At 38.5% G+C, this 24,195-nt stretch overlaps 1 protein-coding gene and 1 pseudogene across 1 annotated transcript; both read left to right on the forward strand.

Annotated features, from left to right (window-relative positions):
* Positions 1 to 13,553: 13,553 nt before the first annotated feature.
* Positions 13,554 to 15,934, forward strand: LOC125221312 (uncharacterized; annotated as a pseudogene).
* Positions 15,935 to 19,722: 3,788 nt separating this feature from the next.
* On the forward strand, positions 19,723 to 24,025 carry LOC125221621 (ABSCISIC ACID-INSENSITIVE 5-like protein 3). Its single transcript, XM_048123790.2, has 4 exons — positions 19,723 to 19,956; positions 20,307 to 21,093; positions 21,190 to 21,261; positions 23,616 to 24,025. The coding sequence occupies exons 2-4, from the start codon at positions 20,422 to 20,424 to the stop codon at positions 23,685 to 23,687; spliced, it is 816 nt and encodes a 271-aa protein (XP_047979747.2). The 5' UTR covers positions 19,723 to 19,956; positions 20,307 to 20,421; the 3' UTR covers positions 23,688 to 24,025.
* The last annotated feature ends 170 nt before the right edge of the window (positions 24,026 to 24,195 follow it).

A 24,195-nucleotide genomic window follows, 5' to 3' on the forward strand; every position in this document is an offset into this window, starting at 1 on the left:
CACATAACCATTTTCAAACTTCAAACAAACAGTGCCAATACCAAGAATTTCACATTTCTTGTCATCAGCCATTGACACAAAAGTCTTAGTTACAAGTTTCAGCTCAGAAAACACTTCCTTAAAAGGACTCACATGATAAGTACATCCAGAATCACACAGCCAATCATTTGAAGTGAAGGGACATGCAGGAGAGGCATTCACAAATTGCAGGTCATGCACCATGAACACAGAATCATTGACATTGTCATAAGTAGCAACATTAACAAGGGTTTCAACCAGGAGATTGTTGTTAGGAAACTTATTCTTCTTAGGTTTAGTGCACTCTCTCTTATAGTGCCCAACATCACCACAGTTGAAACACTTCCTATAGGTTTTAGGATCCTTGCTTCTAGACCTAGACCTAAACTTTTTCCTAGAGTTTGAGGAATTACCAGAACCACTACTGAGCTCATTGCCCCTTCTAGATTTAGATCTTCCTCTAACATTCAACACCTTATTATAAGCATTCTTATCAGCAGCCCTTTCCTTAAGCTCAAGTTCTTTGGATTTCAGGGAGCTAATGATCAGGTCTAGAGGAGCAGAGTCTCTACCATACTTAATGGCAGCCTTAACATCACTATAGGAATCAGGTATGTCATTCGTCTCTACCATACTTTTTACCCTTTCTTCATTTACTCTCTCTTACTTTATTCAATTTATACTTTATACTCTCTACCTTTCCTCTTTCTTACTTTTTTATCTATTTATTTAACACATTCAACATTCATTTCTAAAACTTCATGTCAAAAAGTTTCGCCTCAACTATGAAGAAACGGAAGGAGTATATTAAACATCTAATAGTTCACGTGCTTAACCAGCGCACATTACACATTAAAACTTGGTTGAGTAATAATTATCCTCTAAGAGATTCTAAATATATATTCTTCATAAAATATAGTACTAGTACTATTTTCATGAATATTTGACCAAATTATGAAAATTAAAAATCATACTGCAGTATGGTTAAATTTTAAAAATATAATTACAATACTGTTTTTGAAAAGACTAAAACTAAACTTGAGATATTTTATAATTGTAAAAACCAAAAAAACATAGGAAAAGAATAATTTTATTAAGAAAGAGAAAAAAGTCTTGTGCACGCTCATTGTGGGATAAGAGATGAAATACCGACCTGCAGCGCAGTTTGCACATTGCAGTCGTCACAACACGTCAGCTTGATACCTTAATTTACCATAAGAAATCTTTATTGCGTGAGATATTAAAACGTGAATTCTAGTGTTGGGGAAAGGATATTCACCAACTGCTAGTTCCATTCTATAATAATAGAGTCATTTCATTTTCTGCACTTGTTTTAAAAAAATAATAATAAATAGTTAAAATAAATAAAGAATAAAGGAAGAGATATATAATATTCTTATCTTAAATATTCTTTTTATTTTATTTTAATCTTTCTTCACTTTAACTATTTATTTTTTTTTAAAAATTAAATTACTCTGATTAGATGGAGTATAATTTATAGTACTCCACTGTAAAATCGACAAGTTGAGTCCAAATTCATATTTAGGGCTAAAAATATATTCTCAATAAATATTTCTCTTCCTTTTTTCTGATTATGTCAACTCTTTTCAACAAGAAATGTAATAGTATTAGTTAATTACCCTTAAAACTTTTATTACGGAGAAGCTTATTATTATGAATGAGTCTAGTAGGTTAAGTACAAAAATGCAATTATTTTCATAAAATAAAAAAAAAGAATACAAAGAAAATAATTTGGCCGTCCTTTTATATTTTAAAACAATCAACATAGAAAATTTATATAAATGTACATATGGTAATTGAGTAGTGATAAAATGCAAACTCATATATTGTACATACTCCTAACTTTTTCAACACAATATCAACATAATGTCAACACAGTATAAAATTTCAAGATTCTGATATCAATACAATATCAATACAATGTCAACACAATTTCAACACAACATCAACCGTTGACATTGTGTTGACATTTTTTGTTGCTATTATTTCATGATCTGTTGATATTTTCTAACGGTCCAGATCATAGTTTGGAATTTGTACAATATTTAGAATTTGCATTTGATCACGTCCCTATGGTAATTAAGCTAAGTAGTAGTAGTTATTTCTTTTTCTTTTTTCTCTTTATATTTTTGTTGGATTTACCCTTTTAAGAAAATATATTTACTTTTTTAGAAAAAATAAATAAAAAATATATTCTCCCAATTTTTCTATTTTCTTTGGAGTTAGCTCTTAGATGGTGTTTAGCTATGCTTAATTTGAAAGAGCTGTAAACGTATTCAGATAGTTAAACGTGAGTATCTTATTTAGTGTTGGAAAATATGATAAGAGAGATGAAACAGAAAGTGTGTGTATTGGAATAACAAATGATGGTAGAGATATTTTGTAAAAAATATTATTGCTTTGCTTTAAAAATGTATGAAAAAAAGTAACTACAAATTAAGAGACTTATTTTTGTTAGCTTATTTTTGCAACTTATAAGCTATTTTAAGAAGCTTATTTTTGCAACTTATAAGCTATTTTAAGAAGCTTAACAAAACACCCTTTAATTTAGTCTTTATAACTATTGTACATGTTCAACATCTTCCATATCGCCGCGTGTCTCAGTGCTAATTAGACCTAAGATTAAGTGCGATTTTTGTTCTAACCATATTTCCTTCTAATTTATCAACAAAGGCAAGACTTCGTATTTCTTTTATCCATGGTATAATTTGTTTGTGATATGCCTTCTTTTAATAAGTAATTATAAACTATAAATAATTCTCACTTCTTTCAATACTCTCAAAAAGATTTGAATTTCAACGCCGGGAGAATGTATAAATCTTACACCATATCCCAATGCACCTCGTGCAAAGGTTGGAACTAGGACTGAGGAAAAATATCGAAAAAATGAAATATCGCTCGTATCGTATTAAAAAATATCGAAAAATTATCGAATTTTCGGTATATCGTAATTTTCGATACGATACAGTATCGTATCGTAAGTTTTCGATACGATAACGATATGAATTTCCTTATATCGCGATATATCGTTTTATATCGAATATACGATATACATCGAAATTTTCGATATATCGTTTTATATCGAATATCGATATATATCGAAACATATTGAAATTCAATACATATTGAAGTTTAAAATTATAAATATATATAAATCCATTTAATTCATTCTTATATTTAGAAAATATATATATGAAACCCTAATAAGAACACTATTTATTTTTGTGTTGAAGTTTATTAATTTTTGTGTTATTTTTCAGTTTTGAAATTATATTTTTCGATATACAGGTATTCGATACGATAACGATATTGATATTATCCATATCGAAAGTTCGATATATCAAAACTTTCGATACGATAACGATATAAAAATTCTTTCATATCGATACTTTCGATACGAAACACGATACAATATTTTCGACCCACCCCTAGTTGGAACATTCATAAAATCTATAAATATCTAAAGGGGCAGTTGTAGAGATATTCACCATAATGCCATTGTGACACATTTGGGCGGGAAAGTGTCGCTGACTGTACATTTTACCGAGAAAAGCACAATGCAGACTTTTGTATCTTCCCTAGAAAGCACTGTACAACTTTTGCAGGTCTTCGAAGAGTGGCTTATACAAGAAGATTGTCTTCGAAGATTATAAGTTGTGGATGAACTATTAGTCTATTACAGTCACAGAATAGAATTAGAACTAGAGTACATTTCTGTTTCTGTCGCTCAAACAGCAGCGGTGCCGCTAGTCTGGTTGAACCGGAGCTCGGCCCCCACAAGTTCCGGCTAAGAGCATCCGCAACGCTGCCTCGTTGCGGACTCGATCTCGTCTCGACGAGACGAGACGGCATCGAGACAGCGTTGCAGCTCCCGTCTCGTCTCGACGAGACGAGATGTCTCGACGCCCGACGCGTCCCGGCGAGGCAAGTCTCGAGCTCGCGAGACACGCGCCCGGCGCCACGTGGCGCGCGCGGGCTGCTGGCGTGACGCCCACTCGCCGACCCGCGAGTGGGCGTCGGATTTATGACGTCATAATTCAATTTTTTTTATAAAAAAATCAGATTTTTCAAAAAAAAAATAATAAATTAAAATAAAAAACGGTAATATTACCGTTGAACGGTAATATTTTTAATTTTTTTTTATTTTTTTATATATTCTATATATACTCTTCTCCATTCTCCATTTTACACACAAACACACATTTATTCTCTCATCTCTCTTTCTTTCTTCTCCAATCATTTCTATAAAATCATTCCTTTATTTTTTTCTTCTCCCAAATTTAATCAATTATGGATCCATTTGAGCAAATGCGTCGAATAATGGAAGAATCGCTAGAAGCAGATCGACGTAGGGAGGAGGAAGCCGCCGCGCCTCCTAGGCGACGCCGGACATACATCCACCGTAACCGGGAGGAAGCCGCCGCAAGGTTGGAACGTGATTACTTCAGTCTGAACCCGGTGTGGGGAGATATCTACTTCCGTCACCGTTTCCGTATGTCACGCCCGCTATTTTTGCATATCGCGAATACATTGGCGGCACGGGAAGAGTTCTTCAGAGAAGGGGTCGACGCTGTTGGCCGTCCTAGCCACACGACGCTCCAGAAATGTACTGCGGCGATCCGTCAGCTTGCTACTGGACAAACGGCGGATGCGTTCGACGAATACCTGCACGTCGGAGAATCCACTGGGCGACTTTGTTTGTTGAACTTCTGCAAAGGCGTCCGGGCAGCCTTCACCGCCGAATTTCTGAAGAAGCCAACCACCGCAGATTGTCAGTTTCTGCTCCGTCTTCACGAACAAGTGCACGGATTCCCTGGGATGCTCGGGAGTGTCGATTGCATGCATTGGCAATGGAAGAATTGCCCTGTAGCGTTGAAGGGTGTTAGAGTTTGTATACTAGAAATCACGTTTCGAGTGATTGAATACTGTAAAACTCTTATTTTATTTTCCAATAAATAAAACAGATTATTTTTGTCATGATGTTGTTATGTTTTACATTTAATGGATGTTAATGCATGTTTAAATGTATAAGTTAACTTAACAAAGTCTAAGTCTTTGTTTTAGTAGACCGATTGTGGGCGTCGTCCACTTTAAGGTAATACGGTCAGTTCTAAACAAAGAAAAAGATGAATTTCACAACCTAGATGGAATTTGACTATCCATCGAGAAAGGTTGCAATGTCAGTCCGCATATTTCTAAGCCTTACTGAAATAAGATGACATTGGTGTGGTATAGCACTGAACGGATCTAACAGCAAGACTTGCCTTAGGCTATCTACTGAAAGGCGAGGTCTTGATAAATATTTATTTCTTAATCAATGTAGGTTAGCATTGAGCATACGGTATTGATTATGCACTGCTTTGACTTATCAAATGGTGCGGGTTTTTCGTGACCCAATTATCCTGATATATTGGGCAGTGGTGATCGATATCTAGCGGTGCTAGGATTGCTATTATATTGAATCGTGCGCGAGCTGAGTCTCGCTTGATAATGTCCTCAAGAGGAGCGCGAAACGAGGTTTTATTATTCGGAACCTAGCTAGTTGGAGTGTGATTACTCTATGAATAATAAATAAGCGTTTCATGGTAAGTCCACTCTTGGAATTAATAAGAAGTTAATTAATTAAGTCAATAGCAGACATTAATTAATTAATGGACATTTTAATCTTAAGCACGGGAAATGAAAGTTAAACGGAAACCCGGATTGCTTGTAATTTCGGATTTGGATGGGGAGAGTTCAATATTACTTCTGTAGTGGCTGCTCGTAATATTCCAATTATAACTTATATTAAATTGTGGGTTCAATTTAATTAGTAAAAAGTAAATTGGATGAGCCCATATCCAAAACCTTCCATAGATCCCTGTCTGGGCCCAAAAGGAACTTAATATAAATAGAAGAATAAATGAGACAGAAAATACAATTTCTCATCATTGTAATTTTCGAAAATCCCTTCCCCAGCTGAGGAGATTTTCGAATTCCTCTCCTATTCCGAAAAGGATTTCTTCTGTCTTCTTTATTTAAGTCCTAGTATTCTAGTAAGATCAGCCCACACTGATATTGGGATACAGTTCGGGAACCAGAGAGAAGATTTGTGGTTTAGTACTCAAAGCATCACGTGGAGAAGAAGCTAGCCATCTTCAATTCTTTGGAGAATTAATTAGGTATTTTTCTGCTCCGTAGAAAAGCATGTTTTAGGTTTCAATATTCTTAAAACATGATTGATTCAAGTTGTAAGCATGATACATGTGATATTTACGCGAATAGGTTTTGTCTAAATAATCTGCTAAATAGATCTGATTATTATGTGATTGATTTATTTTTCGCGCGCTTCCGCTGCCAGCACCTTCAATTGGTATCAGAGCCAGTCTTTGGCTCTGATTATTTGGATTTAAATTTCGCGAAATTCATGTATGCATGTCTTAATTGATTACGAAGCATGTTCTTGCGTTTTTATTATTTATGTTGATGCATGTTGAACTCAAGAACATTCGAATCATAAAACTTGAATTATTCGAACGAACGAGATGTGCAATTCGTCGGCACTTGCGCCGGGACGAATTGCACTACGTGCGATCGGAGTAGGGGTGTCGAGCGAGTGGGAGCCGAGGGTCGACGACCATGGGGCGACGCGCCGGCGAGCAAGGGCTCGCGCGCGCCGCCGGCCAAGATTCGTCGGAACCCTAGTCAGCCCCGACCAAGCTCGGCGATTCCGACGCCAAAGTGGGAGCCGAGGAGCGGCGATCACGCGGCGACGCGCTGACGAGCATGGGCTCGTGCGCGCCGCCGATCGAGACCGCAACCCTAGCCGGAGCCCGCTGCATCGGAAGGATGAGAAGAGGCACGGTGGCTCGTCCGAGAGCCACCGAGGCGCCGGTCTTCTTCACCGGAAACCCTAGCAAAACCCTAACCCTTAGACCGCAACGGAGGCGCGCGACCGAGAGCAGCCGCGCCTTGTGCGGCGGTTGCTGGCACGCGCGAGACCGCCGGACCAGTGGGAGAGCACCGGAGGTTCGCGGCTTTAGCCGCGCGGCTGGTGATCGTCGGGGTTGGGTCATCTCGGCGGTTACACGCCGGGAAGGAAGTAGGGTGGAAGCGGCGCGCCTAGCGCGCGCGTTATCCGGGGGCGGTAGGGCGGCGAATTCGCCGCTCCGGCGAGCGTCTCCGGAGGATACGTTCAAATCTTCGTCGTGTAGATTCGTGCCAACCTCGAATCGCAAGATATTGACGAAAGATTATTTTAATGATTATTTAATTCCTAAATTAATAGATATCATTAAAAATAATATTATTTAATGAAATAAAATATTTTGGGAAGATTTCCCTAGATTTTAGGAATATTTAGATTATTTTCTATATCTATGAATATTTTATATCCTAGATGATATAGATGAGAATAATTTAATAGTTTCCTAAATATAATATATCTAGAATCTATAATAAGATAGATATATATAAGATTTCATTGAATAATATAATTAATATTCTTCCTAATCTTGAACTAAGAAATTATATGAATTTAATTTTTCATGTCTAATTAAGATTATAAATAATGTTCTTTATTTTAGATATATCTTATAGTAAGACATGAATAAGAATTAATTTCTAGATTAATAATTCCTAATACTAAGACTTTAAAGATTATAAAAGATTTAATTATCCAGTCAATTAAATACCAACAGAATTTAATTAGTCTTAATCTGCCTTAAGGCTAAAGGATAATTAATGAAAAACCATAACTAAAATGTCTAAGCGATAATTATGAACTTAAAGTTTATATATGGTCTCCATCGGTTGGACTGCCAAATTTTGTGAAGCTGATTTTCTAATATTATTGCCACCTACAAAGTAGGGACAATAATCCTACGAAAACGGTAAGTTCATAAGGGCGGACTTCTCACATAATAAATAGAATGAACTAGAAAGTGGTTCCCAATATTATTGCCACCTGCAAAGTGGGGACAATAATCCTAAGGAACTGCGAGTTTCAGGGTTCAATCAGAATTTATGAGATAGCTTGGTTTTGTTATCAGCACATGAACATTGTTATGGGAGTGTGTTGTAGAAATAAAATTCTGTAATGCTAAATCTGATGGTCATGCTTAGGCAGCATTTGGCGTGTTGACCTCCAAAGGAGGAAGATATTGATGCGTCGGTGTTGTGACCGGTAAAATTGTAAAGTTTTTGATGCGTATTAACCTCCAAAGGAGGATACAATTTATTAATTTTGCTGTTGTAAGATTTTGAAAAGTTCTATGGTTAATCTACTCAATTTCCTTACATAAGTTTATGACAAATAGTAAAATCTTCTGTTTGCAGTGCAATAAAATCCGTCAAGATGTCTTTTAATCCTCTTTCTGCCATTCTCAAAGAAAACAAACTCGAAGGCCAAAATTACATCGAATGGAAACAAAACTTGGATATCGTTCTCACAGCCGAAGAGTACAAGTTCGTGCTCACTACTCCACGCCCAGCTGTGCCGGCAGCTAATGCCGCGCAAGCATTGCGAGATGCGCATAGACGGTGGCATAAGGCGAATGAGATGGCTAAGTGCTATATGTTGGCTTCTATGTCATCAGTACTCAAGCATCAACATTCTGCCATGGAAACTGCCGCCGAGATCATGACAAATCTCGCAAATCTTTTTGGTACTCAGAATCGAACGGCTAAGTCTCAAGCCTTCGGAGTATCATGACGAAGTCTATGAAGGAAGGCTCGTCTGTGAGGCAACACATCCTCGAGATGATGAGTCACCTCAACCAGATTGAGGTGTTGGGAGGGACAATCGATCCCGAGTCCCAGGTTACTATAATCCTTCAGAGTCTTCCCCCTAGCTTCCAGCAGTTCAAGCTCAACTTCGAGATGAACAAGCGGAATTACACTTTGGCAGAGCTGCTGACTGAACTTCAGTCGGCGGAGGACCTTATGGTTCAAGCTAAGGTGGCCATGTTGAGTTTGGCGCCTAATTCCTCTGGCTCTAAGCCTAGAAAAGGAAAGAAAAAGGCACCGGACCCAGTGGCAGCTAAGAATGCTAAGGGAAAGAAGAAACAGCGGGGTGACAAGAAGCAAACTGGAAAGTGCTTCAAATGTGAAGAGAAAGGTCATTGGAAGCCAGACTGTCCTAAAAAGGGCAAGGCTACAGGTATACACCATGCTCTAGTAGTCGAGTCATGTTTGGCTTCGACATCTACTCATACTTGGGTTATTGATACTAGAGCAACTGATCATATATGCTTTGATCCTGACTTAATGCAGGTGACAAGACGGCTACATGATCGTGAGATCGAAGTCCAGCTGGGCGACGCTACGAAAGTGGCGGCCGTTGCAGTGGGAGACGTTTATTTGCGTTTTTCTAGTGATAGATTTTTTATTTTGAAGAATGTTTTGTTGATACCTTCTTTTAGAAGAAATTTAATTTCAGTTTCTAAATTGTCTTTTTATGGATATTCGATTTCTTTTAATGACAATTGTGTTATTAAGAAAGATGGCTCTTATATCTGTCGTGGTATCATGGAAAACAATCTGTACACAATCACTTCTACACAATTTAATCAACGTAAATCAGAACTCAATGGTAACATCGAAAATTTCTAAGAAAAGAAAAGAACCTTCAAGTTCAATGAATGACACGTACTTATGGCACCTTAGACTTGGTCATGCCAACGAAAGAAGGATTCATGCGATGGTTGATCAAGATCTCATCAAAGGTCTTGAGAAGGAACCATTTTCGAAGTGTGAATCCTGTCTCGAAGGCAAGATGACTAAGAGACCTTTTAGGTCAAAGGGAAATAGGGCCAAGGAAGTACTTGAGCTCATTCATACTGATGTGTGTGGACCAATGTCAACCGAGGCAAGGGGCGGCTATCGATACTTCGTCACCTTTATAGATGACTTCTCGAAGGTTGGATATGTCTATTTGATGCGCTACAAGTCTGAAACTTTTGACAAGTTCAAGGAGTTTAAGGCTAAAGTAGAGACGCGTCATGGTAAGACTATCAAATGCCTGCGATCTGACCGCGGAGGCGAATACCTAAGTGCCGAGTTTTTGGACTACTTATCAGTGGCGGGAATACAATCCCAAACGACTGTGCCGGGCACACCCCAGCAGAATGGCGTAGCTGAAAGAAGGAATAAGACCTTATTAAACATGGTCCGATCGATGATGAGTTATGCACGGTTACCTACTTCGTTTTGGGGGCATGCGTTGCTTTCCGCAACCTATATCTTAGACCACTTACCTTCTAAATCAGTTCCTACTACCCCATATGAGTTGTGGAATGGGCGAAAGCCCAATCTAGAGCATCTCAGAGTATGGGGGTGTCCGGCTCATGTATTGGAAAAGGATCCAACTAAGCTGGAATCTAGGACGGAGGTTTGTGTGTTTATAGGATACCCTAGAGGAACGAAAGCTTATGAATTCTATAGTCTCAGAGATCAGAAAGTGATTGTGAGCACTCATGCCACATTCTTAGAGGAAGACTATGTAATGAATCATAAGCCCAGCAGTGAGATAGCTCTAGATGAGCTCACTCAAGTTACAACTTCCATTAACCAAGAACAATTACCTAGTGTACCAACAATTCCAGAAATTTCAACTAATACACCAGATATTGTAGTGCCGCGCCGCAGTGGGAGGGTCTCTCATGAGCCAGATAGATACATTGGTTTGGGAGAGTGCATGGATCACTCCTCGGACAGCAATGTACTTGATCCCTGGAATTTTGCAGAGGCGCAGGCAGATGTCGATCATTGCGAATGGGTGAAAGCAATGGATTCGGAACTACAATCAATGGTAGACAAGGACGTCTACGATTTGTCTGTCCTACCCGAAGGCTGTACTGCCATTGGGAGTAAGTGGATATACAAACGTAAACGTGGACCCGATGGACGAGTTAAAGTCTTTAAGGCAAGACTAGTGGCTAAGGGGTATACCCAAAAGGAAGGCATCGATTACGATGAGACCTTCTCCCCAGTGGCCATGCTCAAATCGATCTGTATACTTTTGTCTATAGCGGCTTACATGGATTGGGAAGTATGGCAGATGGACGTCAAGACTGCGTTTTTAAACGGCAGTCTTGAGGAGACCATCTACATGGAACAACCCGAAGGCTATGTGGTAAAGGGCAAGGAACACATGGTTTGGAAGCTTAAGAAGGCCATTTATGGCCTCAAGCAAGCATCTAGATCATGGAACCAGTGTTTCGATCAAACTGTTCAAAAGTTTGGATTTGAGAAATGCCCAAATGAAAGCTGTGTGTATAAGAAGGTTGAAAAGGGAAATGTTGTGTTCTTAGTTTTGTATGTAGATGACATTCTTCTAATTGGAAACAATAAAAAGATGTTGTCATCAGTGCGAACTTGGTTGTCCAGCCAGTTCGAGATGAAAGATATGGGTGATGCGGGACACATTCTCGGTATCAAGGTTCTTAGGAACCGAGGTAAGAGAATGTTGTGCTTATCCCAAGAATCTTACATCAAAACAGTACTTAGACGCTTTAGCATGCAAGATGCCAAGAAAGGTTTTCTTCCTTTTAGACATGGCATCCATTTATCTCAAGAGATGTGTTAAGAGATGGAGGGTTGCAGGTGTTGTCTCTTAGTTAAGAGATGAGCTGAAAAGTACAGTGGGGCCCATGAATAGTTAAGAGATGAGACGGTTAAGAGACGGATAAGAGATAGCGTTGCGGATGGCCTAATCACCTTGATTGGTTTAAATATTTTTTTGACTTTGTTTATATTTTCAAATTTAAATTCTATTGAATTAAGTAATTAAATTTATATGTTCATTTATTATTTTTTATTACTAAGTGGTATATTGTTTAAGATATATAGTTACAAATAATTTTTCATTTATATTTAATGGAATTTATATAATTAATTGATAGGGATGTGATCAATTGCTAACTAATTATCAATCCAAAATTGAGATCAATTTTTAACTATTAGATTAGAAGATCTTGTGGTTGATATAATGCCAAGTGTAATATATTTTAAATTTAAATAATTATTAATTAAATTAAAAGGGTATTAATGTCAAATCCTACATGTAGTAATTATAACTAACTACTTTCTCTCTCCTCAAAATCATCTCAAATCTTTAAATTTACGTAACTCTCTCAATTTAAATTATTTTTTCGCAAAAAATATACTCCCTCCGTCCCATTGAAGATGACCCACTTTCCTTTTTAGTTTGTCTCAACTAAGATGACTCATTACTTAAAATGGAAATACATTTATCTCTACTTTATTCTCTCTCTCTTACTTTACTCTCTCCTCTTAACACACAAACTAAATTTGCCTAAAATCCCGTGCCACCCAAGAAAGGGGTCATCTTCCTTGGGACGGAGGGAGTATCAAATTAAAGATGATTTAATAAGGATTCCAACGAGATCTCAATTGCACTGCAGGCCGGGCATTTTGCTTATGCCTTGCAATTACTGCATTTTTCGTCCCGGATATAAATAAGACCTAGGGTTCGACTTTAGAACGAATTCCACACGCCTCATAAGAGTTTTTCAAAGGTTTTGAGAGTAGATTGAAGAGACGGAGAGTCACAATCATCAACAAGATTGAAGACGAAGACGATTTGTCATTTAATCCACTCTTGGGAGTATCTTTATTAGTTTTCATATGTTCAAATATCTTTCTATGGATTTCTCTTGTGAATTTGCATTGAATATGAGTAGCTAAATCGTTAGTAGAGTTTTGGTGAAAACTACAATGAATGCTTTTGATTAATTCAAGGACTTTTGATTACCTTTGCTCTTGTGATTTCTTTGTTTCATTCTTGTGCTTTTTCAATTCAATTGCTTAGCTACCAATTGGGTTTGTTGACCTAGTTTTGAGTAATCGAGAGATACCTAATTAGGATTGATAAAAGAATGAACAATACCTAGATAATTTGCATTCGAGAGAAGGAATTCTAGAGTGAGGGCTTGAGCCTTTTGTTTTAAGGAGTTAATTGTGACTTATTAGAAGGAGACTTCAATATTAACAATTAATCAACTGGTTAAGTGCACTCGAGAGAGGGTTTAGTCTAGACTAGCGGCTTTCCTAGTAATCCTAGAGACTTCAAAAGGGTAATCGAAGTTGTTGAGTTGTTCACATCGTGTTCGTTGTAGTTGGATCCAAGACTCTACCTCGTTCTCTTACTTGAAACTCGTCTTTTGTTGCGTGCTTTTGTCTTGTTTATGTTTAATTGGTTTTCAAAATCAAAATCAACTTTTCCGGATTCTCTAGATAGTAGTCAAAATCGGTTCGTGGTACTTGAGTTGCACAATTTGTCTCTGTGGATACGATACTCTTGACTTGCCTATACTACGATAGCCCCGTACACTTGCGGGTAATTCTCGTGTTTAAAATAATTCGAGTCCAGTTTTTGGCGCCATTGCCGGGGACAGATTGTGTTTTTAGCTTAATATCGTGGTAAAGATAGAGATTACTACTCTAGATTTTATTGCTTTAATTTTTATTTTTATTTTTGAGCTCTTAGATTTGTGTTGTCTTTTTCAGGTTGTATGCAAACACGCTCTAAGGGTTTACCTTTAGAGCCTATTGATCTTGAGATCGAAGCATCCAACAGAAGGAGAAACGCTTTGAAGAGGCTAAACCAGCGGATCCGAGTTTCTTCTCCGGTCCAGAGACGGTCACCTTCACCAGTTCAAGAACCAGTTCAGTTCGAGCCACATCCTCCTTTTCTGATGGACGGAGGAAATGGGTGGAACAACAGAAATAACAATCCACCACCTCCTCTAACGAATGCTCAACTTCAAGAGCAACTCGCAGCATTGCAGAGGCGGTTAGGCAGAATGGGATACCAGCGCAGAATATGTTTGCCTATAATGGAGTGTCCAATCCAGCAATCGTTAGCAACAACGTGGATGCTAACAACTTTGAGCTCAGGAGGGGGCTCCTTCAGATGGTAGAGAACAATGTTTTTAGAGGCCGATCCATGGAGGATCCTAACAAACACATCACCAAGTTCATCCAGATCTGCAACACGACAAAAATCAATGGAGTACCGGATGAATAGATCAGATTGAGGGCATTTCCTTTCTCTCTAGAGGATGATGCCCGGGATTGGCTGGACAGTTTGGAGCCTAACTCCATCCGTACGTGGGATGCATTGGTGGCCAAATTCTTAGCAAAATACTACCCTCCGAGTGAAGCTTTGAATAGGTAATCATCGATTCTAGCATTTGAGATGACTCCTCAAGAGAGTATCCGAGGAGCTTGGGAAAGGTTCAAGAGCCTTTTGAAGCGATGTCCTAATCATGGTTTGAATCCAACCCATCAAGTCCTCGCATTCTGCAAGGGGTGCTTGCCTGATGCAAAGAGCGAGCTAAACCGGAGCGCGGGAGGATCACTGATAAAGATTGGTGAGGCGGCAGCAATGGAGGTGATCGAGAGGGTTGCCTCGAATGATGGAACTTGGACTAACGAGAGGAGCAAGGTGCACAGAATAGCTTCTGCCACAGAAGTCAGTCCCGACAGCAGCTTGGCGAATCAATTGGAGCTCATCCATAGAAAGCTGGATCTCATGGGAGTGGGATCATCGGTGCAAGATAACCTAGAAGGTGTAGAAGATGTCAACTACATACACCAAGGGGGCAACAGATACTATAACAACTCCCGCCCCAATGAAGGGGGTGGAGGTTTCAACCATTTTGGGAATAAGCCACACCCCAATCTCTCCTATGGGAACCCCAACAATGCCTTGCAGCCACCTCCGGGGTTTACAGTGTCACAAGGAATGATCACTGAGCCGCAGAAGAGGAGCTTAGAGGACGTACTGAATGCCTTCATGACACAGTCGCAAAAGAATATTGAGCATTCAAACAAGAGGCTCGAGAAGGTAGAGAATGATGTGCACAGCATGGCGACACATATGAAGAACTTAGAGGTGCAGATGAGTCAGATCGCTCAGTCTGTGAGCGGCCAGCATAAGCCGGGGCAATTCCCAGGGCAGCCTACCATAAATCCCAAGGATTGCAAGGCGATTCACTTGAGGAGTGAGACAAGTTATGAGGGCCCATCTATGCCAGAGACACCGCCCAAGCCTGTAGCTGAGCCAGAGAAAGAAGCAGATGTTGAGGTAGAAAAGGAGGAACTTGAGACATCATCTCCTCCAGTCAAGCCAACAGAGGTCAAAGTGCCATTTCCCCAAATGCTGCAAAGGAAGAAGAAGAATGATCAGTTCGCTAAATTTTGGGAGATCTTCAAGAAGGTGCAGATTAACATTCCGCTGATTGAGGCACTGCAGCAGATGCCCGGATATGTCAAGTTTCTCAAGGAAGCTGTCGCCAAAAAGAAGAAGTGGGGGCATCATGAGACCGTCAACTTGACGGAAAACTGTAGTGCAATTTTGCAAATGAAGCTTCCGGCCAAGATGCAAGATCCGGGAAGCTTTACTATTGAATGCACTATTGGAGATCATTTTGTGAAGAATGCCTTATGTGACCTTGGAGCTAGCATTAACCTCATGCCATTGTCCTTGTATAAAAAGATGAAGATTGGTCCGTTGAAACCCACCTCTATCACGTTACAGATGGCTGATAGATCAGTATCCTATCCAGTGGGGATTGTGGAGGATATATTAGTGAGGGTAAATGAGTTCGTCTTCCCAGCTGACTTTGTGATATTAGATATGGAGGAAGACAGAAAAATACCTCTGATTCTAGGAAGACCTTTCCTAGCCACAGGGAAGGCCTTAATCGATGTTGATAATTGAGAGCTCACATTTCGCTTCAATGGTGAAAGTACAACCTTTTCCATCTATGAGGCCTTGAAGAGGCATGACGTGGAACCCGGAGGAAGCTTGCAGCATTGCAATGTGGTGACCACGGTGGATGAGTATGTATTCCTGGGGGAAGAAGGTGACACTTATCAGATGTGGTGAGGAATGAGGTAATAAAGTGGTTAGATGCCAACATCCGATATGCCATTTCGGATAGTGAGTGGGTGAATCCCACTCAAGTGGTGGCCAAAAAATCGTGGGGAATCGGCGTCAGGCCGGGCCTTCCTCGTGTATTTAAAGGTCAGCGCACCGCCAAAAAGGAGCATGATTTCATTGCTAGCTTGGTGCGGCCGCCTAATCACCTGCCAGATCAGTAGAGGTCAGCCCCCAATTCCACGCTCTTTCAAACTTATCCTTGCTTTGACTTGGAATAAGTTTGGGGGGATGTCTAGTGGAATTGGGTCTCTTTCCCCTCCCTTCTCCCTATTTTTATTTTTTATTTTTGTTTTTATTTTCCTTTTGTGTGTTCTTGTTGTTTGCATGCTCCCTTGGGTGATATTGAATGGGAATTATATGGAAAGATGAACTAAGTTTGTTTGTTAGATTAGTTGCCTATGATGAAATGTGGTTAAAAATGTTTGCGAAAACTTGTTGATTTAGCTAAGTAACTTGTGTTTCCTATTTGTTTTTGTCTAAAGTGAATTGCTCGTTGCCTTGTCTATTGCCAAAAATACCTTGTGAGGTTTGAGACCATCTCCTTTTCTAAAAAAATATGTGTGATTTTTCATCAACTATGTTATATGTTTCTAGAACTTGCTCGCGGTATGTTTGAATCTGCAAAGTGGTTATAGTGATAGGAGAGGACGTTAGGCCATCCTTTGGAGCCTTATCTTAACCTTGAACCAAATTGCAAATCATAATTCTTTGCTAGCCAATTTTGAGCTTAAGCCTTTTTCTTTGATAGCCAAAAATATGGGTTGAATCTTTGTTGGGTCATAGGAAAAGAAATTTTCGGGAAAGGATATTGTTGTAGCAAGAAGGTTTCGAAATAGAAAATAAAAAAAGAAAAAAGAAAAAATAAATGACATGCAAAGCATGCAAAAATTCGAAAAAAAAGGGGAAAGAAAGAAAGAAAAGGGAAAGTCTGGGTTCGATTGGATAAGAAAGTTGAGTTGAGATTGAATAAGAGTTGTTAAAGAAAAAATTTGAGGATTGGGAAATTGAGAAGAGTTTAGGCAAAGCCTAAGTCTAATGAGATTTGTAATACACATGGGCGAGTAGTTGTAGTTTCATTTTGGGATTATAAGTCACTTTGGCCAAATGTTCCTCACCTAACCAAAAAGCCTTGTGTTACAACCTTGAGAAAAGACCTTTCGGATCCTAGATCTATAGTCACAACATAGCAGAGGAGAGTCTAGACTTCGAGCAAGCCTATGGTAAACTATACATGTTTGATTGACTTGAGAGTTACATACTTTACCCATACACTTTGAGCGCGAGAGCATATTGAAAACAAATTACACTATATACATCCAGTGAGGGTAATTGACAAGGTGGGATACGTGCTAGTAGCTTGAAGCAATGTTCGATGTGGTTCTACTTGTTTGCGAAGCTAATGATACATGACGTCTTGTTTTCTTTTACTGAGGCAATGATGAAAATCCAACACACTTGCAAGAGTTTATGTTCTTTGTTTTCTTCTTGTTTGAGGACAAACAAGTGCTTAAGTTTGGGGAAGTTGATAAACTCGTAGTTTAGCAAGTGTTTTGATTGTTTGAAAGTGCATAATTGAGTATTTCGTAGCACATTACTTGAGTTTTCATCTATGATCCCCTACTTTAGTGTTTTGATGAGTTTGTCGAGTTTTTGTAGTCACAACAGGTGGAAACGGACGAAAATGGCACCAAACCGGAGGTCGGGCGTTTCTACACACGAGACCGGGCGATTCGACCCTCAAGTCGGGCGTATGCACTGTCCTCGGGCGTTTCTCGAAGGAAAATCGCCCGGGTCGGGCGTTTGGTTACGTTTTCGGGATCTCGAGCAAAACGCCCGGCCGGGCATTTTTACACTGCAGGTCGGGCATTTTGCTTATGCCTTGCAATTGCTGCATTTTTCGCCCCGGATATAAATAAGACCTAGGGTTCGACTTTAGAACGAATTCCACACGCCTCATAAGAGTCTTTCAAAGGTTTTGAGAGTAGATTGAAGAGACGGAGAGTCACAATCATCAACAAGATTGAAGACGAAGACGATTTGTCATTTAATCCACTCTTGGGAGTATCTTTATTAGTTTTCATATGTTCAAATATCTTTCTATGGATTTCTCTTGTGAATTTGCATTGAATATGAGTAGCTAAATCGTTAGTAGAGTTTTGGTGAAGACTACAATGAATGCTTTTGATTAATTCAAGGACTTTTGATTACCTTTGCTCTTGTGATTACTTTGTTTCATTCTTGTGTTTTTTCAATTCAATTGCTTAGCTACCAATTGGGTTTGTTGACCTAGTTTTGAGTAATCGAGAGATACCTAATTAGGATTGATAAAAGAATGAACAACACCTAGATAATTTGCATTCGAGAGAAGGAATTCTAGAGTGAGGGCTTGAGCCTTTTGTTTTAAGGAGTTAATTGTGACGTATTAGAAGGAGACTTCAATATTAATAATTAATCAACTGGTTAAGTGCACTCGAGAGAGGGCTTAGTCTAGACTAGCGGCTTTCCTAGTAATCCTAGAGACTTCAAATGGGTAATCGAAGTTGTTGAGTTGTTCACATCGTGTTCGTTGTAGTTGGATCCAAGACTCTACCTCGTTCTCTTACTTGAAACTCGTCTTTTGTTGCGTGCTTTTGTCTTGTTTATGTTTAATTGTTTTTCAAAATCAAAACCAACTTTTCCGAATTCTCTAGATAGTAGTCAAAATCGGTTCGTGGTACTTGAGTTGCACAATTTGTCTCTGTGGATACGATACTCTTGACTTGCCTATACTACGATAGCCCCGTACACTTGCGGGTAATTCTCGTGTTTAAAATAATTCGAGTCACTATCCCAATCTCTCTCTAAAATGCACAAAACAAACAAGCAATCTCTCTCTAAAATGCACAAAACAAACAAACACACTTGTGGGACGGCACGAGATTTTAGGATGTTTTGTTTTGTGTGTTAAATGAAGGGATAAAATATACTCCCTCCGTCCCAAGGAAGATGACCCCTTCCTTGGGCGGCACGGGATTTTATGCAACTTTATTTTGTGTGTAGAGAAGAGAGAGTAAAGTAAGAGAGAGTGAATAAAGTAGAGATAAAGGTGTTTCCATTTTAAGTAATGGGTCATCTTGATTGGGACAAACTAAAAAGGAAAGTGGGTCATCTTCAATGGGACGGAGGGAGTAGTTTTTATATTCATGTGAGAGAGAACTTTTTCCAAAAAAGGAAATGTGACATCTTTTGTGGGACAAACTAAAAAGGAAAATGTGACATCTTTTGTGGGACAAACTAAAAAGGAAAATGTGACATCTTTTGTGGGACGGAGGGAGTATATCTTTATCATTTGAAAATATTTTGTCCCTTGTATAGCACGGGTGTTAACACTAGTATTTATAAACTTAATTGAATTTGCAGCAATTTTTTGAGATGTAATTTACAATGGTCTTTTTATTATTAACAATACAACACTGTCTTAATATCTCTTGGAGTGGGGAAACAAGTTCCTTATTCAATTTCAACATACTTAATGGGAGTATTTTATATTTTAACATAAAATGATAGAAAATGATATACCAAAAGTGGCTAAAACAAATAATTGAGTACTCAAATGCAAGTTTTTTTTTTCTCTCAAAACATAACTATCTAAATGTGTTCCCTTTTGCTATTTTTGTAGTAGCAGTAGTTATTTTATGGAATTACTCCATTTATTTTGAGGAGTAGTTTGGACATGTTGTCGTTTCCGCAACGGTATCTTTTCCTGACAAAAAAATAATCATCGTTTTTCTCATTTTCGCACAAACCAAAAGGCATTCTACACAATTCCGACACCTCAACCCAATTGCTTACTTGTTTCTTTTTTTATTATGTTTCTTTTACCTCTAAAGAAAGTCTGAATTGCAACACGTGGATCCCTCCAACGCCCACAAATACAAAAGGAATCTTGTTCTCCGGCAACAGATCATTAGATCCTCTTCTGCCCCCATGTAATTTATGCTTCTATTTGCAATTACTGTTTACCTGTTTCTGTAATTGCACTTATCTAATCACAACATGCTACTGCTGCTCAATTTTTAGCTGCTTATTGTTTTGTTTGAACAATTGGAATTGCCTGTTTCCTGAATAGGATCATGGGTGTCTCTGCCTTTGCTCACTTAGAATAGTTTCATTTTTCTCAACATTTCTATTTGTGAATTTTCTTGTTTTTCCCTTTTCCCTGTGTGGATTGTTGACTTTGTCAGTGGAATTTTTTGTGCTTGATTGGTCCTTTCTGGCATTATTGGATGGATTTCTTACATGCTTGCTTCAATCTTGTGTTTGATCTATCCTTGTTCAGGTTTTGAGGTGTCTTGATAGAGATTGGATTGGTTTCTGAAACTTGTACAAGGAATCAAGGATAGTTGAATAGGTTATTGAGGTTCTCAATTGGTACAAGTGGAGTTGAAGTGTGAATGGGGATTCAGACAATGAATTCTCATGTGAGTGGCGGTGGGCAGCAATCTCATGTTCAGCATCCGCTGCAACGCTGCAACTCGTGGTTAGGCCTAACGCTAGGCGAAGTGGAGAGGCACTTGCTAGGTAATTTGGCCAAGCCATTAGGAAGCATGAACCTCGACGAGTTGCTCAAGAAAGTGTGGACCACTGACACTAGCCACTCGTCGGGAATGGAGAGCATCGAAACATCCCCTGCAGCATCACTGCAGCGCCAAGCTAGTTGGTCGCTTGCTAGGGCTTTTACCGGGAAGACAGTGAATGAGGTGTGGAGGGATATACAGCGAGGGTATAAGACGAGAAATGCGGAGGGCTTGAGTAGCCAGGAAAGAGCTCTGACCCTTGGTGAGACAACTTTGGAGGATTTCTTGGTGAAAGCAGGGATGTATGTGTCCAATGCCTCCACTGTTTCTGTTGAACCCATGATGTCCTTGGATAGTGCACTCAAGTCCCATAAATTCTCGTCTCAGACGGGGTCGTTGTCTCCTTCGCCTTCAATGGATGAGTTGTCAGATACGCCATTGCCTGGCCGGAAGAGGATGCCTGGGGATCTTGATAAGGCCATTGAGAGGAGGCTAAGACGAAAAATTAAGAACAGGGAGTCTGCTGCACGCTCACGTGAAAGGAAACAGGCAAGACTTGAAATTTTTCCTTGTGTTATATTTGCATGCTGTTGGTGCATTTTGAATACATTTGCACTGGGATATTTACTCATATTGGATTCACAGGCCTACCACAATGAGTTGGTGACCAAGGTCTCGCAACTTGAAGAGGAAAATTCCAAGCTTAAGAAGGAAAAGGCAAGTTATACCTATTTGTATCCTTCTTGCCAAATACTATGTGTCTTTTCCCGTTGAATTTTTTGTCTTGAGTAATAATGGTTTATAGTAGTAGTATGTAAGTTGGACTTCAATCAGCTACAACTCAAGTTTTGAATAAAAAGTTATAGGAAAGTACCTGTGTTAGAGACCACAAAGATACTGCACAAGGTAATATAGTCATCCGAGAGTTGGATTCATTTTTAACTTTTATGTAATAAAATTTGCCAATTATGATGATGGAGGTTGAGCTACTAAACATGAAATTTTACCGTATGTTATAGAATACCTTAGTCACTCTAAGTGGCTGGATGTCGATAGAATCCAAAGTAATTCCTTTTTGGGATTGAGATTTTGCTGGATTTTTCTTAAATTTTAGCATGCTAAAAGGGCCACCATGAAACTTTGTAACTCTTCAATAGGCACGCTGCATACAGGTTAAATGTATATGCTAAGTTCATCATTTCCAATCATACCCTATTTTTGTCTAATTTTGATGGGTACAACTGTGAGTGGTTTGTAAACACATGATCTCAAGGGGTTGTACAGTCTTGAATCTTAGAATTTTGTAATGTACAATAAGAGCATTTGCTTCTACGTTCTCCCAGTAGGGTTTAACGGACTGAAACGTAATGAACCTTATTTACTTATGTGCAATCTTTCCTATTATAAATATATGATTCACGAGTAATTAAGAAAAGTAACACTGAAAAGTCTCAAGTGGATGGTCCTTGTTATCTTAAGAATTATACTACTATAATTAAAGAAATTGTAGTCTGCACAAGTATTTGCAGAAGGATATGATGGAGAACCATATGTAGCTGAAAAAATTTAACAAGATAATTTAGCAAGGTTAATTATACACTTTTTCAGAATCCAGCTTTTAGTTAACTAAGTGTGGGCATCCATCCGCAATATGTCTTTTGTTCCTCAGATTTTGAATCTATAGTATGGGTTGGCATTACGTATAACGATCCGTTAAATGTTTCTGAAGACCGATGGATCTAATTTATAATCAAAATTCTGGTGGTAGTTGCTTGGAAGCTAATGCACTAGAACCATTCGTGTGTGGTGGAAAGTGAAGTAACTCCAAGTAATGAACAACTTAACGCTAAGATATCAAGAATAGCAAAGGATCACACCTGACGACATACCTTGTTTATCAATTACTGTGAGCTTATTGGTTTTTTTCTTTTCATTGGCGAGTTTATCAACTTATGTCATATGAAAAGCAGCAAAGAATCAAAGATTCACATCAAACTTACAGAAGAGTAGATATGAGGAACTTTGCATGTAGTGATGTCTAGCTGCAACAACAAATATGAACTGAAACAATAGTTGGTTACTTAGAGAGAGAGTCTCATGAATTTCAAAAATATGAGCCACCTTCATTAGCTAAAGGAAGCATGGCTTGTGTAACTACACCAAATCAGCCTGAAATTAAGGACTGGTGACAGAATCTAAGATTTTGCTGAAGATAGGAGTCGAAGAACCTTAATATTAGCCAGTATCGAAAATTGATGCCTGACTTATTAGGAAATGTTTGGTAAAATGCTCTATGGATTCTATCCATATTGTTCAAAGCTCTAATTATAATTACTTCCGCATTTCACATATGTAAGTCCAATTGATTTCAGGTATCTATATATATTTCGAATGTGAATCTGTTTTGAGTTTTGCAAAAGCTACTGAATAACCTGTGATATGATTGAACTGTAATTTTGACATGACTGCAAAATTGTGATAAATTGATATATTCTCTTCCACATGTGGGCTGTGAGCTTTATTGCTTTGTCCTTTGATTTTTAATGACAATTCAGAATTCTCTACCTTCAAATATGCCTCGTTCTGTAATTTTTTGGCTTAGACATGTGAAGTGAGCGGCTGATATCTATAATAGTTGAGGTCTCTCGTGGACTGGTCCTATTAGTCCATTCCCCTCCCTTCATAGGCTTCAATGAAAAAAAAATTCTCCGCCAGCAGCTTATAAAAGCTTTCTTGTTCCTCGGATCTACTTCCGCTGGGAATACTGGTCTCCTACATGCATAACTAATCACTATCAGCTATGTACTTTCGAGTTAAGCCATCATAATTCATGCTTTATCACCACATTAACAGCTAATTGGCTAAAATCTGCAGCTTGAACATCTCCCTTTTGTTTACCAATCAAGTTTGTAGATTGATAGGCATTGTGAATAATGGAAAAAAGCTGTCTCAAGATTTCCTTGGACATTAGTTAGTGTATTAAGCTTCAAATAATTGTTCCATTTGTTACTTGTGCTTTTTCGTTTTTGATGAATTCATATAATATTTCTGTTTTGTTTTGTGTGTTGTAGGAATTCGAACAGATTACTTGTTATGAACCCAACACCGTAAGGTACCAGCTGCGAAGAACTTCCTCGTCCTAATACTATGTGGACAATGTTTTTGCAGTACAAGGTCGAATTGGCATGCATTGCACTACTACTTTGTTAATGCAGTATGTAAAAATGTAACTCTTGTTTTAGGACATAAAGGCATAGATGCTCGTTGTTGCAAAGAAATTACCATGACAACACGTCAACACCACCCAAACGTATAGTTGTTTTTTTAAATCTGTTAGGGTGTGTTCGAGACTATAGAATTAAGGACTTGGATTTGAAAATGGAGCATCCACTTCCATGTATAATGTTTAGTACAGCAAAAATGTTTGTATTTGGAATTAAGTTACAATTATCATTTTAGTACCACAAAAATGTTTGTATTTTGTAATTGTGTTCTAATTATACTATATATTCTGTCAATTTAACAGAATGAGTTCAATACTGAAAATAAATAAAATTAGAATCCAAATATTTAGGGGACATCTCAGTTTCTTTAGTTCTCAGTTCTCACACAGAAAATGTACCTGCTCAAAACCCTCACTTCTTAGTTTTA

The sequence above is a fragment of the Salvia hispanica genome, chromosome 1, assembly GCF_029641045.1.
Source record: "Salvia hispanica isolate PSC_SH4W2 chromosome 1, Shi_PSC_v1, whole genome shotgun sequence".
Lineage (NCBI taxonomy): Eukaryota > Viridiplantae > Streptophyta > Magnoliopsida > Lamiales > Lamiaceae > Salvia > Salvia hispanica.